A 16,310-nucleotide genomic window follows, 5' to 3' on the forward strand; every position below is an offset into this window, starting at 1 on the left:
CTTTATCTTTAATTTAATTTGTATCAATTATATTCTTAAATTTCAAAAATTAATTCTTTACCTTGCCCCAAGTGTCATCAAAAAAACATATAAACAAAATACTTACATCAAGATCACACCATTCATTGAAAGAAATTAATAAATTTGGTTCACTGGACAAGATGAAATTGAATGGAATGACCATTCGATAGGCTCTTTTATAGAATGATCAAGTATTACAAATCAAAGAAATTTCTATATTTTTATATTTTTTATTTTTTATTTTTTCTTTGTAAATAATATGCATTTCAAATGTCTCGTGGTTCATTTTAGTAGAAATTGAAATAAATTCCTTTTATTGTCTTTCAAATACCTAATATGAGGCTACCATAATCATTTTTCATTTGTTTTTTAAAATAAATTCCTCTTATTGTCTTTTAAATACCTAATATGAGGCTACCGTAATCATCTTTCATATGTTTTTTAAACGACAGTAGAGTAGAAGACTAAATTAAATTATTAATGTGTTAAATTTAATAATGCCATTGATAAAAGCTAAATGTTAGAGACTAAAGTAAAATCAGTGAAATACTTTCGCTCCTTTGATATCAGTTACAAGTCAACTTTTGTAATTATAACATTTTATAGTATGCGCGTAATAGTTTTAAAATAATTTGAAACAATTTGTTTGGTGGGGCTTTTGGTTAAATAGGTTAGTCACCAAACTTTTTTTGTTATGTAAATATCTAAAATACTCTCAGGGTGTGTTTGTTTTGAAGGATTAGGGTGTGGGATTGGACTATTAGTCTCACCGGACTAATAATCTATTGTTTGTTTCAATTTTTTTGCTCTGGACTAATAGTCTCCCGGACTATTAGTCTCATATTTGTGGGACTATCCTATTCCATTGGAGGGGGGGATTATTTCTATGGGATTAGGGTCTGAAATGTCCATTTTACCCCTATGCTATTACTTAGCAAACATTTAGAAAATGGTAAAATAGTCTTTTGAACATTTATAAATTATTTTTTTAGTGTTGTTAATTTAAAATTATATATTACATAAAAAATTTAAATTATAAATTATAAATTTAATTTAATTAAAAATAATAAATTAAAAATTATGGCCTTATAAATTAAATTTTTTTAGTGTTGTTAATTTAAAATTATATAATAAATAAAAAATATAAATTATAAATTAAATTTATTTTAAAATAATAAATTATAAATTATGGCCTTATAAATTAAATATTTTTAGATGGTGTTTGGGAAGTGAGTTTTTATGTAGGTTTTTTTAGTTGTAGGTTTTTATTGGATAAAATTTTTTTAGTGTTTGGGAAGATAGTTGGGTTTTTATGTGGTTGGATGTGATGTTTGTGAGAGAAAAAGTGAAATGATTATGGGGTTGGATGTGATATTTTGTTTGGATGTGTTTTTTTTGGTTTTGTAAAAAGTTTGTCTTTTAGTGAAAAAAATGAGAAAAAAATTTGGAACCTAAGTTCCCAAACACCACCAAGTGTTGTTGAAAATTTAATTTATATATTAAATAAAATTATTTTTTATTGTCGTTAATTTAAAATTATATATTAAATAAAAAATATAAATTATAAATTTAATTTAATTGAAAATAATAAATTAAAAATTATGGCCTTATAAATTAAATTTTTTTAGTGTTGTTAAATTATAAATTATAGATTAGAAATTTAAAATTATATATTAAATAAAAATTATAAATTACAAGGGTAAAATAGTCTTTTGAACATTTATCCTTATCCAGTCCGTCTAACCAAATATTGGATTCACTAAAAATAGTCTAATCCAGACATATAATCCCATGACTAAACAAAATACAAATCCAATCCAACCAAATAGTCCGGGGATAATGTATCCCGGGACTAACAGTCTGATGGATTACAATCCCTTTTTATCCAGTCTGTCCAAACAAACACACCCTCAAGTTATAATTATTATTTTATTTTTTTGGGGGGGGGATTATTTTGTCCATACCTATTTAACTTAAATAAACAAAAACAAACGACAACAAATAAAAACCCTACAAATTCTATCTTAAAAAAAATCTCACTATCTAAATAAATAAATTAAAAAATTCAAATTAAAAATTGACTTATAAGTGCTACCAAATGAGAGCTTTAAAGATTGCTCGGGTAATTTATCATTATTTTTATAATTAAACTCGTAATACCCAAAACACAAAATTGCAGGTTTGGGCGGGTCCCCTTAATCATAAGAAAGTGGCAGTGATCCTATGGAACAGAGGACCTTCGACAGCTACCATCACTGCTCACTGGTTTGATATTGGCCTTACTCGAACAACCATTGTTAATGCACGAGATTTATGGGAGGTAATTAATATTAATAACTTAGATTACTACTATTTTAAAACATGGAGGTTAATTGTACTAATACTTCTCAAAAGTATGTGATCAGTTAATACTCTAGTCTCTGATCTTTTATTTTTTTATTTTATTCCCAAAAATATGCTATGTTATTTTTTAGTTCTTGACATTAACACCGTTCAAAATCAATTATAAGAGAAATATTTTTGAAACTTAAAAAACAAAAACAAAAACAAAATTCATACTATGGGCACATGTATTTAGTTCTTTTGACTTTGCTAAGGTTTCATGAAAATTCCAAAAATAACTCATTTCGTTATAGATTTTGAACCACACTAATATCAATATTGAAACATAATAGATAATACTTAGGGACCAAAGTGAAAAAATTAAAAGAATGAGAATTAGTAATTAACCCTTGTCGTTTCCATTATTTTTTTATCATTTACTCGTCTATTTTTTTTCTTTTTCTTTTTCTTTGTTTTTGGGAATTGGACAGCATTCAACCAAAAAATCAGTCAAGGGACAACTCTCTGCTGACGTGGCTTCTCATGACTGCAAAATGTATGTACTAACCCCACAATGAAAATGTCGAGTGTGTTCTTGGAAGGAAAGTAATGATATGATCTATCTCCATCTACAAGACATACTGATGGAATGTTAAAATTGACGAGTAATAGTATTTGTTGCTTACATTTACAATTGAAATAAATAAAAAATGAACAAAAATCCATATGGATCTTGTTTATGATACGATTAATTAATGACAAGTCTTTTCTGTAACAATTCTTCCATTTGTATAGAAATCAATTACAGAACTAAACACAACCTCGCATGAACAACCTCGTATGAAAAGGTTGTGTCCGGTTACGCAATTGGTTTTTGTATTCCTTAACTACCTCATGTTGAGGAGGTTGTGTTCGATTTTATATTGTACCTTTTCTTTCTGTAAATGTGCATTAAGAAATCAACTTCAGCCAATGGCCTTGTAACCCAATGACCTTGTAACCCAATGACATTTCACTCTCATGTAAGAGGTTGAGAGTTCAAACCTCGGCAGAGGTGCCGTTGAGTGTAACTGCTCAACTAGCGCCTATCTATTCTATTTGCCACCTGTTCCGAGTTCACCTCCCACGACTTAGCAAGTGCCCTCTCCCATCCCCTTGACAGTAATTTAGATATATACTATTAAGGGTGAACATGGTCCGGATTGGACCGGATTGAAGTAAAATCAGAACCAATCCGTTATCTACGGATCCCGAAAAATTAGAACCAATCCAATCCGTTTAAATCGTGGAACCAACCCGAACCAATCCATTTAAATACGGATTGGATCGGTTTAGGACCACGGATTTATATAATTAAATAACAAAAATATATAATATAACACTTTATTTTCATAAAAATATAAATATAGCACCATATTAGTTTCACAATAGCAATATGTCTTTTCATAATAGCGACAAATTGTTCTAGAATTTAAACAATCATAAAGAAATTAGTTCCACCATAAGTATTTAGACCATTACAAATTAACACTAAAAACTAACAAACAAAAGTAATAAAAGAAAATACTATGCAAGTTTAGGTTTAGATTTAAGTTTTATATAAAATAAGAGAAGATACTATGCAGGAGGGTATATAATAAAAATATAGACTATTTGTATACGGTCCGGATCGGTTCCAATCCGGAACCGTGGGATTCAATCCGGAACCAATCCGTGAACTACGGATTTTTAATTTTTCAATCCGAAACCGAACCACGGATTCAAAAAACCAATCCAAACCTACTAGATTGGACTAGACTGGATCGGATTACGGATTTCACGGATTCTTTACTCAGCCCTATATACTATATTTCAGACCCTCAATAAATATATATATATATATATATATTTACAAAAGAAAAAAAAAATCAACTTCAGGCCTGTGAGGACCTGACAAGGTGTTTTCAAGGCCCAGGCCCAGGCCCAACTAACTTGGTATAATCAGCTGGCAAGGCCCAAACCCTAAAGGCTTGACACCAACACTCGGCAAAGTCTAACGCAAGGTTTGGCAATGCAAAAGCCCAGAATTATCCACCTAGGTCACTTTCAATCAGAGTAGGATAAGAATAGATATTTATCCAAAAACAATTAATTTGTTTCTGAAGCATAAGCATGTCTCACGACACACAGTTTCATCACTGTAATGCTATACACGTTGAGACATCACAAAAAATGAGAAGACTAACAGATCATATTGTTCAAGGTTTAATCTGCAAGATAATAATATAACCTTATGAAGTACCTATGCTATATAATCATAGAGTTTTGTTTCTATTGGTATACTGCACAACTACTCAGCAGCCACAGAAGGTAGAACCCCCTTTCACCAATTGTGCTCTTTGTTGTTGAAGCTTCAATTGCCAAGCCTGCAAGAAAATGCATTTTCTACTTTGTTGTGATTTAACATTCAAATGAAGCTATAAATGTTCAAGGGTATCCTAAGGCAACTAATCAGCAAATACCACAGTTATACACAATGTTACCATAATATGCCCTACTATATTATGGGTCTGTTTGGCGCAATTTTTCTCAAACTAAAATTAGATAATCTAAGAGCACAAGTTAAAAGCACCCCTCACCAAACACAATAGCACATATTTCCAAAAATACAAAAAGAAGTTGTAAGCAGCTCCAATAATTTGCACCAAACAAATGCAAATGGTTGTGCTAAGAGCACCAGAAGGCCGTAGGAATCGGAAAGAACAATAACTTCTTTGGTAGTCTTGGAAGGATCATATGGCAAATTTTTTTTATATATATTTTTATTTACTATGTATATGAACATGGATTCTAAAAAAATTAGAATATGGACATGGCGAGCATATGGCAAAAAAAAATTATATATTTTTATTTACTGTGTATATGGATAAAAAATTTAAGGTATAGAGATATAAGAGACATCAATGTATATGTGGGTGTATTTTTATTTTTTCAACTTACTCCCCTCTTTGTTTTCATATATTTTACTTTGACCCCAAATTAACTTTCTAAAATAATTAAAATAACCCCACAAAAACTTCTCCTAGGGCATGTCCAAACACAAAACGCATGTCTATGAAGTGTCCCTAATGTGTCCTAGAAAAGAATTATAATTGAAAAAAAATGACACACCATTTGGTGTGTCCAGCACGTGGACAAGAGTGTCTATGGTGTGTCAGTGTCAGATAAGTGGCGAGCACAAACATGGACACCACCTATTTTGAAGTGTCCATGCACTCTAGTATGCAAGATATTTACATGAAGTTGTGGTGATGTTACCTTCCTAAAGGGAAACATGGGGGTTCTCCAACATAGCATCTTTATGTCCTCCCTTGGTTTGCTGACATATACAGAACAATTATGTTCACTAATATTGATTTACTAATTGAAGCATCAGCTAATACTTCAGCCAATAAGAAAAGGCACGACAATAGTATGATTCTAGGGTGTTCACAAAACAATGCATACCAATAAGAAAAGTCTTAGTGGTAGCAAGTTGGAAACAGCAGGATCGGTTTAATTCTTCACAAGCATACAAAGTCTACATGTATTTCCAGACATAGCATGAATGTTTAAGAAAAGAAAATAAATAATTGAGAAATAGGAGGATACAAAATTACATACCCATCCTCTTCCCTGGAGCGGTTAACTTGACGATCATTGGCACCCAAATATGCTTCAGTAGAATGCTTTCTGGGGATAGACAATGCAAGGTTGCTTTGTGGTTGGAACCTTGTAAAGGTACTCTGAAAAGTGTCCGATGACTGCATCTTTTTATGAAGCTTCAGAAATCCAGAGAAACAGCAGCTTGGCTGCTTCTCTGCCTCTTGAGCAAATATAGCCTGGCATTCGCATTTGCTTCTCTCTTCTCTGGAAGAATCAGCATCCACAGAATGCCTTGGAATGTGATCTGGTAATAATCCATGGGACATTGTCATTCCAATGCTTAGTGCATTTCCTTCATTGTTCCTTATAGTGCTTGCCGCTTCTTTTCTCTGACAGCAGTTCTGAGGGATTTGAGACCCACAATTGGAGGAACAAGTCTTGACATAGTTGTCCCTTATAATGGCTTTTTCACAGGTGACATCAGAATTATCTGACGGGTCACTTCCACGTCCCGTGGTGGACTGTGATTCATGGCGCATTCTGCGGGAACAACTGAACAAGCTGAAGGATAGTTTCTTCATTTTGGCATACTTTGTCACAGAAGCACAGTGCACAAGATAGATCCTCATCTCCACATTACAACCCAGTACAGACTGAAGGGCATTTGCAATCAATTTCCATGACTTCTCAGCCTTGTTTACATAGTCAGGATGATGAAATTCCAAATCAACCACTGCCATACCTGAGATATGGTCTATGAATTGGTCAAGAGCTTGTGAAAATAAGATGACTCACTTCAGATGCACAAAAGCCCAAAATGAACATTGATAAACAAAAAAAGAAGAAGAAGAATTAGCCTTGACAGGTGCATGCAATATATTTGCATTATTGGCCAAACCAAGGCATACATAGTTGATACAGAACTTAAAAAAAATGCAACAGCAAGTCAGCCAACTAATAACCAAATGCCACAGCATCCAAAATAAATTTGTTCTAACCTTAATAGCTATTTTAACACATTTATTTGAAGCCAGGAAGGTAAAATTGCGTAAGACTCATTCTATACATAAAAAAGCTCTATGTTAATTTGTAAACACTATTTACCCTAAATAAATGAAAGGGCAATTTAAGAAATATGAAATTTAGGTGTGTCCTGATGTCATTGAACATAGGAATTAAAAGAATTGACACTTCAACACATGCACACACCCGACACATGTACCTATGTCCATGTAACATAGTTCGCAATCTCCAAGGGCTTACCATTCCTACCCATTGCAACCTCCATGATACATCTCTCAAGATCTGACCTAGGAGAATGAATCACCCGTCTTGGAGTAAGATGCCTCCATAGTTCATCCGTCCTATACAAGGGCACCTGCCCCATGCAAGCAAGAACAAGCCAACAAGCCCAACACTAATCCCCCTTAGGCAAGCTCAGAAGCATTCTTATTAAATTGTTTGAACAAGGATGACAAAATACTAGACATGATTGCAGTTAATTACCAAGTGATGCCAATACATATCAAACAAATAATATAACAACAATTTGATGCCAATAATCACAGGTCATATATTTTTTCTATTAGTTTTCTCATTTTTGCTCATTTATTAATCAATCTTTTACTTCAGAAAAATTGCGGAAGATAATCATAGCATAGATGTGATTACCTCGGCTAAAACTAATGGAAGACAGCTTCCCCTGTTTCCTTAGGAAGTTTTTGAGTGAATTGGATTGGCATATCACTATAGCTCTCTTCCATATGGACTCCAGTGTTTCTTTGCCATCCTGAATCCCCAATTTACGTGATTCATTATTGTGACATGCACAAGTTATAAGATGCTTCAAACTCTCACTTGCAGACGAGGTACTGCAAAAATCACCATCTGCAATATAAAAACAGAGCTTGTGCATAAGTTGTACCTCACTTACTTTCCCTAAACTATTTACCCTATTAAATCAATCAATCAAGCAACTGTGCTGTATAAGTTTGCATTTCTCCAATCACTCTCACCTCTTGGGTGAACTGTTCTCTCACATAACCTGAAATCATTTGCATCCAAGAAAGAACATCCCACAGAACTTAACTGTAAAAGAGCTACAGTAAGCCATGTTGTCTGACTTTTAGATGTCCTCAATTGTTTCTCAGTTTCAGAAAGTATTTTCAATGCATGATTAAGTTGCTGCAGACTTGCTTCAGCTATGACAAACAAAATAGAAACGCCTTAGACAATGTAGCACAGAAAACTGCAAAGAAATTAAGATTAGGCTAAGATATATCATAAGCAACCAATAAAATTGTAAATACATATCACAAGTAGAAAATAAATGAAAAGAATTGAAAGGAGAGAATAATTAGATTGAAACTAGAAACTTGAAACCCCTGCATTTGTTGCCATACAGCTAACAAAGATGTTTTATTGTAATGCCTTCCCTTGCTTCTCTCTTCCCCAATTCCCTTCAATGGTTTTAAAGCAGTCATAGAGTCCTTCCAATCAAAGAGGTGGTGGAGGTATCACCACGGCAACAACAATAATTATAGTAGTGAGCATTCATTATAATTGTAGTGATGAGTTTTTAAAAATTGTTGTGAATAGTGTTCAATTAAATTCAATAGAGTGTAAAAATTCGAAAATAAAAGCAGCAGTATAGGTACTATAGCAAGCATAATCCAAGAATGGCAAAAGGGGGTGGGTGATATTTGACATCAAATGGTAAACATTTTTAAATAGAAGTAAACAATCTGTCTTTGACCAAAACCATTTGGGAAAATTACTCTAGTAGTACCCCATCAAGGCATCAGGGTTCTAAAACAAAAACTAGCCCGTAAGTGACGTTGGATAACAACTTTGAGAAAATTACATTCATACCCTTCATTTTTTTGTGTGCGCGTGTGCGCTTATATTTCAATATGTGACTTGTTATTCACTCGCCCTTTTAACCAAGTCAACTCACTCCCTTTCTTCCTGTTGAATACCCAAATCAGCATCTTCTAATATTTGTCTGTCATATTAGGTCACCACCAGGCACCAACTAATGAACCACAACCATGAGTACCATAGCACACTGACCATTTTCTCATAGCTATATCATTTCACAAATCCCCAAATTTCCTAGAAACAGCAACCCCAAAGACCCAACTTATCAATTACTGAAAATTCCACAGCAGAGAGAGAGAGAGAGAGAAAGCAAGATAACTTCTGGTGGTGGAGCTGGTTGTGGGGCCAGGCGTATGAAAAGATATAGAGTGCGAGAGATAGAGTGAAACAAACAAGACGTGGGTGGAGTTGGTGGTGGTGATGTGAGGTAGTAGTCCATTGTAGCGGGGCTTGAAGGGGGAGAAGAAGAGAGACAGATGGGTGAAAATCAGTGGTGGTGACATAAGGGTGGGAGAGGGAGTCTAGAAGCCAGTGGGTTGTTCAAAATTAGTGGTGGTAATGTTGGGTGGCAGGCAGTGGTGGTGGGAGGGGTCAACTGAGAGGGCATTGTATTAGCAACCTATTGCAAAACTGGGAGAAGAGAGGGAATTCTATGATGTGGGGTTGGCTGCATTCAAGTGTAGTGAGGTTTGCCATTCTTGAATTAAAATTCTGCTTCTATTATTGCCCAAACAAAGTGTCATTATGTTTTGTCTCTTTAACTAGGTTCGACTCCAATATAGATTTGGTCTTATTCAAGAATACTCAATTAAATAAAAAAAAACTTTGTTATCATATCATGGCGGTGTTTGGGAAGTGAAGTGAGAGGTTATTTTAGCCCCATTCAAGAAAAAAGCCAAATAGCCTCAACAGTACTTAAATCGATTATTTATATTTTTTTTTTTTTTAAAAAAAGAGCAGCCGGCAGTGGGCAGCCTACACTGTCAGTGGGCAGACAGCCTAGTCCCACAGATAGGAAATGACAATTTTAGCCCTTTAGACCAATTTTGGAAAAAGTGAGGTTAGGGATAAATTTGTCATTTCAGCCTCACATCATTTCAAACACATTTTCCAATACAACACAAATAAAAATCCATCCTATTTTCCCAAACACAAAAACTAAAATAACCTACTAAAATAACCAAAAAAACCAAAAAGCCTAAATAATAGCCACTTCCCAAACACCCACCATATTTTTTCTTCTAAGATGAGTTTTATCATATCATTTTGGTGGTTTTGATTTGGAATTGGGTAAATAAGGGTTCCTCACCATCCTCGTTAGAGCAGGTTCCTATCCATAAAGACATACATATGTACATGTATATGTATAACAAAGGATAGAGAAAATGAAGATAATATAATAAAAGAAAAAAAGAAAATAAAAGGGTATTAAAGTAATTTTACATCTGCCTTTAAAAGTGTTAGTATTGGCACTTTAGTCTAAAATGAGGACTTTTTCATAAGCATCAGGAGGTGAAGTGCTCTAGGATCATACTACAAGGTGGCAAAATGGATTTTGCCCCTTATTTTAAAGGTGAGGAGGAGTAACATGCAGATTTTTAGGATGCATTTTGTGGTTACAGAAGTTGGACCTAGGTGTGCATAGAGTTCTAGATTGTGGAAACTAAAAGAAAAAGATTTGCATTTTAAAAGATATCGGGTAACACATCGGAGCACACTTGAACTATCTTTATATTTTTTTTTTTACAAGTAACACCTAAACATATACGATGGTTTAAATGCAACTTTCTCATACGAGTAGTTTATAGTAAAGACAACCATTCTTGAGATATGCACATTTGCAATATATATAAGGCTGCCAAATACAATTCTTTTTAAATGAGAAACCTCATCTGGGCATATACACAATTTAAAATTTATAATAAACAATTTCATAACATTGTATAAGATAGTGAGCAACATCTAACAAATTATTCCCTATAGGTAAATGTATGGTAATCAAGTTATGCTACTTTCTTACATCAAATTTGTATTATAGGTACTGAGAGAACCATTTACACAACCGGTTCCCTACCCTCACACTAAATACTTTAATTAAAGAAGCAAAAGGAAGAGAAACTATGCAACATGATGAAAATTGAACACTAAAATGCAATGTGCAGGACAAGAGGACCAGGCTTTTAAGCCCCTAGGAGGCTGGGGCACAATGGAAATGCTACATTACCATATTTCATAGCTTGAGGTCAAATAGCAAATATTCAACCATTTGATAGCAAAATACAGTAGGATTTTTAAGTTGTCAAGAGATGGATGTCTTTGTCCTCAACCTCACCAAGCACGAGTGTATTGACAATAACCAGAAGAACCTATGTATGCAAAAGTCAGTTAAGTAATGACCAGTCATGGTGCATAGCCGGTACAAATTGACTAAAGTTGGGGTGGGCAATTACAATGACTCAATCAAGCTTGTTAATGACTAATGAGAGCCATTGACTAGTTTCAACCACCTGTGCTCCATAGTAGAGTGTACTCAGCTAATTAAAAATTGTGAAGTGTTGGCAAGCTTTTCCCAAATTAGTCAAGGTTGCCAAGACAAAAAAAAACTAAGCTCATATGAGTATTATGATTGCAAAAAAAAAAAAAAAAAAAAAAAAAAAAACGCTGGAATAATGTTTATTTACAAATCTCTAAGGTATTTGTATGAAACGAATGTTTACTTACAAGCGTGTCTACTGAAAAACTTTCTTCTAACTTCAGAAGAACCTTCCTGACATTTTCCAGCAAGAATGTCCATTATTAGATTAGCCAGCTGTGATATCAGTTGCATAGGGTCTATCTTTGATCTCATTAGCTCCCTAGCCCTTCTAACCGTATTTGAACTGTCAGATGACAAAGCTAGATCCAATAAATCCAGCAACTCATCATCAGAAACAATTCCAATCTGCAAAAACAGAAGGGAAAACAGTTTTGGATGAGAAGAGATTCACCATAAGCATTAAGTGACAGACACTAAAAACCAAACCCACCAGTTCATATACCAAAGGTATAGTAATTCTTTTTCCAATCAAACTCAGTTGCTCAAGCATCATTTCTGCATCCCGAAGTGAACCATTAGATTTTGTAGCAATGAAATCCAAAGCAACCAGCTCGAACTCAAGTCCTTCTTTCCCACAGATTTTTCCTAGTCTGCTTGCAATATCAGCTACTTTTATCTTGGGAAAATGGTACCTTTGGGACCGTGACACTGCACTTCGTGGCAGCTTATCAAGGTTAGGAGTAATCATTACAAAGACAACATGTCGAGAGAAGTCTTCTAGGTTATTCAAAACAGTTGCCCATGTTTCCGCTCGCAACAAGTGGCACTCATCAATGATGAAAACCTTAAATCGTGAGGAGACTGGAGGGATGGTAGCATTCTTAACAAGAGATCTAACCCTATCCTTGCGATTGATTCTCACTGAATCTACTTCCTTAACATCCCTGCTCCTTCCAGAGAAGAAAAAACAACATTCTTGACACAGACCACAAGGCCTATTCTCCTCAACTGAGAGACAATTCAATGCAGCAGCAAAAATTCTTGAGGCAGAAGTTTTACCTGTACCACGGGGCCCATGAAAAAGATAAAAGGAACTTATCCTTGCATTTAGGATGGCAGTTAGGAGAGACCTTGCAACTACATTTTGGCCTACCAATTCACAGAAGGATTTTGGCCTGAATTTCTGACTGAAAGTCTGGGGAGTCTCTAAACAAAGAGCAATTTCATTATTTCTATGTTTCCTATTCTTTCTTTTTCCAGAGAGAAGTGTCTCATCTACTTCACCTGATAGCAGTGGCTGGCCTTCTACATCAGAAGGAATATTTGATTCCCTAAATCTTGGGGTTCCTGACCAACAGCTTATCCCGCATCCACGGTGATTGTGGTCTACAACATCAACATCTCCGTTTCCAAATAATGATGTGCCACAACTTGACCCTTCCAAAGCATCAGTAATGGACAAGCACGGACTGCCAACACGGCTCACAATGTCACCCACCACTGCTCTAGATGATCTAATTTGCTTTCGGTATCGGGTTTTCCGATTTGAGGCATTATGATGTAATCTTTCTGCCTGTAAGGATCTTTCAGTTGGTTCATTACATGAACCTACCCCTTCCAAACAATCATTGGAAGGTGTGATGCATGTCAAGTCCAATCCTTTATCCGTATAGTCATTGCAATATCTTTCATTCAATGATTTGTTTTCACAAACCACTTCATAATTTGATCCACAATGCTTGGAAGCTACGACCTGCTTGGTCCTCGTTGGAACAGACCTTGTGTTTCCAACCCAAACTGAATTCTCACGTGAAGTTAACTTAGAGTTGCGTTTTTTGAAGCCATTAAGCAGATCAAGATCAGTAACATTTTCCTCCTTTTGACCCTTTAAGCCTAGATCTTTTGGTCCCGAAGCATGTTTATTAGCAATGCCATCTTCTTCACAACTGTTTACAAATCCTAGATTGATCGCATTAATGGAGTTGATATCCCAATTCAAATTGTCAACAAAAGTAGAAAATTTGCCCATGGAGTTAGTTGATGGATCCCTAAGTGACTTCACTCTCCGAAGTGCTAACAAAGTTTTCGAGATAGGGATATCGACTGAATGTCGCCGCCCATCCATCATTTCAAAATTAAGGCCCTTTCAAACACCACCAAATTCAAATTTCAGGACCCACTAATAAGAAATTACATCTCCAACCTGAAAAAAAAAAAAAAAAAAAAGAAACAAAATCACCAAAGGAGAAAATCATAAAGGAACTCAATCATGTACAAAAAGCAGAGTATCTTTCTAGCTTAGATTTCGCAGCAAACCTATTTGGCTAGTTCCATAAAATGGAAACAAAATCAATTAATTCAACAATCGCCCTAATACTATGTTTGGTTAGGGGATTTGGAAGAAATTTGAAAAAGAAAAGGGAAAAGGTGTATGAAAATAAGTGAAATGTTGGTATATTTTATTCACATTTCACCTACTTTTTCCTTTCCCTTTCCAAGTCTTCTCAAATCCCCCAACTAAACACAACATAAAACAATGTAAGGATATGGGACCAAGAGATCCAACCCTTGTGCGGAGAGACCTACATAAGGGTTCCAAAGACCCGGATAGGACACTGACCAATCGACCAACCATACAGAACCGTAAAACCAAAACTGAAGCCCTCCCAACCACCAATTAGTTGTTAGAAGAGATAGTGAAAGAAGAGGGTGCAAAGGTCTTAACAAGTGGCTCAAAGGCTTGGAGATGACACAAACAAGTTGATTGTACAGGCCTAAAACCAATGCCAAAGCTGAAGCCCAACCTAACACCAATGAGTCTTAGGAGAGATGGTGGAAGTAGAAAGTGCAAAGATCTAACCAAAAATAAGTAGGAGTCTTTGTTGATCATACTTAAATGCTACTTTAATTCGACAAACAAAATACTAACAGGAAAATACCCCAAAAAATCAATGAAGACATGTTTTTCCCCCTTAAAGAAGCACATTTTTCTTCCTTTTGTCACTGACCATATAAAAACGAAAAAACCGCATTTGGTAACGTTTCTAGTTTATCATTTTTTATTTTTTTATTTTTTTATTGCAGCCCTCTAAAGAAAAAAACAATGAGAAGAGGGGAGGGGAGGGAGACTTGATTCGAAACCAACTAAACATATTTTTTTGTTTTTACATTTTGCAAAAATTATGAAAACTTTCCCATTGTTTTGGCAACAAAAAACAGTTGTCAAGTATCAACATTGTCCAATGGACCTAAAAGCAAAATGTCATCAGCAAAGAAAGTAAAGTACAATGCAGTACCTCCATAAACGCATATGCTTTCTTCTTCTCACCTGTAACAAAGGAGTACAACAGAGAAAACACAAACTCATTCACCAGAAACATACGGATACGAACATAAACTCTACTCATTTCTACAGAGCTCCCCAAAAAATGCAAGAAGCAGAGAGGCCAGGAAGTTAGAGAGAGAGAAACAGTTTCTAGAAATAGAAACACCCAATTGAGATACAAACATAAATACACAAACACGCATTCATGCTATATAAACATAATCAAAAAATTCATATACAGATACAAACATTAACTCTAACCCATTTCTACAAACATACCTTCACAGTCTCCACACACAAAAAATTGAGATACAGGGAATGGAGAGAAAGAGAGAGTTTGTAGATTGAGAAACTTGCAATTCAAATTAATCTAAAATAAACAAACAAACAAATACAAATTCATACTATATAAACATAATATTAAAAAATTGAGATACAGAAAAAAAACGTAAACTTCACGCATTTCTACAAATATAACTTCGCAGAGCTCAAAAAGAATGGAGGAAATTTTAGAGAGAGAGAGAGAGAGAGAGAGAATCTTCAAAAATTCAAATTAATCCAGAGAGAGACAAATTCATACAATAAAATATAGGTAAAAAACAAGAAACAATGCGAAACGACAAATTTGAAAAAACGCAAAACCTAACCTGCAAATTGAAGAATCGAACCACTTCGAACTCCACAACGAGAGCGAGAAAGGCGGAGCGGAGGAGGAAGAAGAAACCCTAACCCTAGGAGCGAAGTGGTTGAGAGTTTGAAGAGTGCGTAGTAGTAGTAGTAGTAGTAGTAGTAGAGGAGAGTAGAGTAGTAGTAGAGAGAAGAAGAGAGAGAGACGAAGAAGACACACGGGACATAAATGTAATAATAAATGTAGTGTGGGGGTGCAGTATAGTGATTGACAAGCACAGCCATGAGAAACAACTATGCACCGAGAGAGAGAGAGAGAGAGAGAGGCTTTGACGTGTTTATCCAGTAAATTCTTTTGTTCGTTGTGCAGAGATTCTTCAGAGTTTTAGAGAGAGAAAGATAGAAGAGGGAGAGGGGTATGGTCTCGGACTGTGGGCCTTCAAGTTAAGGACGGGTGATAAATGAGTCCAATAATTAATTATTATCAGTTTTAAAATTTTATTTGCAGTTGATTTGGAATTATCTAAATAAATGTATTTTTTTTTTTATAAAATATGAATTAAATTTGAAGTGATATATTAAAGAGGTAATGTGATTTAAATAAGATAATAATTTTTTAATTTGTTTAGATCATGTCAAATAAGGGCTAAATCTAGTTCCTTATCTTTCCGAATTAATGGCAAACAAATTTTTAATGAGTTGAATTTGAAGAAAATTAAATAAATAATTAATAATTTAAATTTGATTTATTTAGGTGAGAAGTTAATAAATTTGATTTATTTAGGTGAGAAGTTAAAAGGAATAGAATTCAAATTATTTGGTTGGTTTATTATCACTAAATTTGGGGGCAATTTGGAAATTTTGACTTAGAGGTTGCAGCGGTGGTTGGAGTGATGAGAGGGAAAAAGCTGCAACTGTAACTGTGGTCTGGTGAGGATGAGTTTGCACACTCGCGGGGTTTGGAGCGTGTGGTGC

At 34.6% G+C, this 16,310-nt stretch overlaps 2 protein-coding genes across 13 annotated transcripts in view; one reads left to right on the top strand and one right to left on the bottom strand.

Annotated features, from left to right (window-relative positions):
• The window catches only part of LOC114290167 (alpha-galactosidase), a 42,555-nt gene extending 39,434 nt beyond the window's left edge, over positions 1–3,121 (top strand). For all 3 annotated transcript variants that reach the window (XM_028234039.2, XM_028234040.2, XM_082866311.1), the window contains 2 exons: positions 2,201–2,341; positions 2,835–3,121. In XM_028234039.2, coding sequence (XP_028089840.2) covers positions 2,201–2,341; positions 2,835–2,921 — 228 coding nt within the window. In that variant the 3' untranslated portion in view covers positions 2,922–3,121. The remainder of the gene's footprint in view (positions 1–2,200; positions 2,342–2,834) is intronic.
• A 1,334-nt stretch (positions 3,122–4,455) lies between these two features.
• LOC114290168 (AAA-type ATPase family protein) lies at positions 4,456–15,798 on the bottom strand. 10 transcript variants are annotated; one of them, XM_028234044.2, is made up of 9 exons: positions 15,356–15,798; positions 14,680–14,711; positions 11,874–13,586; positions 11,569–11,788; positions 7,983–8,168; positions 7,639–7,854; positions 5,986–6,709; positions 5,641–5,701; positions 4,456–4,748 (listed from the first exon to the last, which is right to left on the bottom strand). In XM_028234044.2, exons 3-9 carry the CDS (start codon positions 13,509–13,511, stop codon positions 4,677–4,679), a joined length of 3,117 nt encoding a protein of 1,038 aa, XP_028089845.2. In that variant the 5' UTR covers positions 13,512–13,586; positions 14,680–14,711; positions 15,356–15,798; the 3' UTR covers positions 4,456–4,676. The 10 variants fall into 10 exon arrangements, with proteins under 10 accessions (XP_028089845.2, XP_028089844.2, XP_028089842.2 ...); XM_028234043.2 differs by having other exon boundaries at positions 5,641–5,698; positions 5,986–6,721; XM_028234041.2 differs by having other exon boundaries at positions 5,986–6,721.
• Between the last annotated feature and the right edge of the window lie 512 nt (positions 15,799–16,310).

Source organism: Camellia sinensis, chromosome 4, assembly GCF_055761805.1.
Source record: "Camellia sinensis isolate YWXY chromosome 4, ASM5576180v1, whole genome shotgun sequence".
Lineage (NCBI taxonomy): Eukaryota > Viridiplantae > Streptophyta > Magnoliopsida > Ericales > Theaceae > Camellia > Camellia sinensis.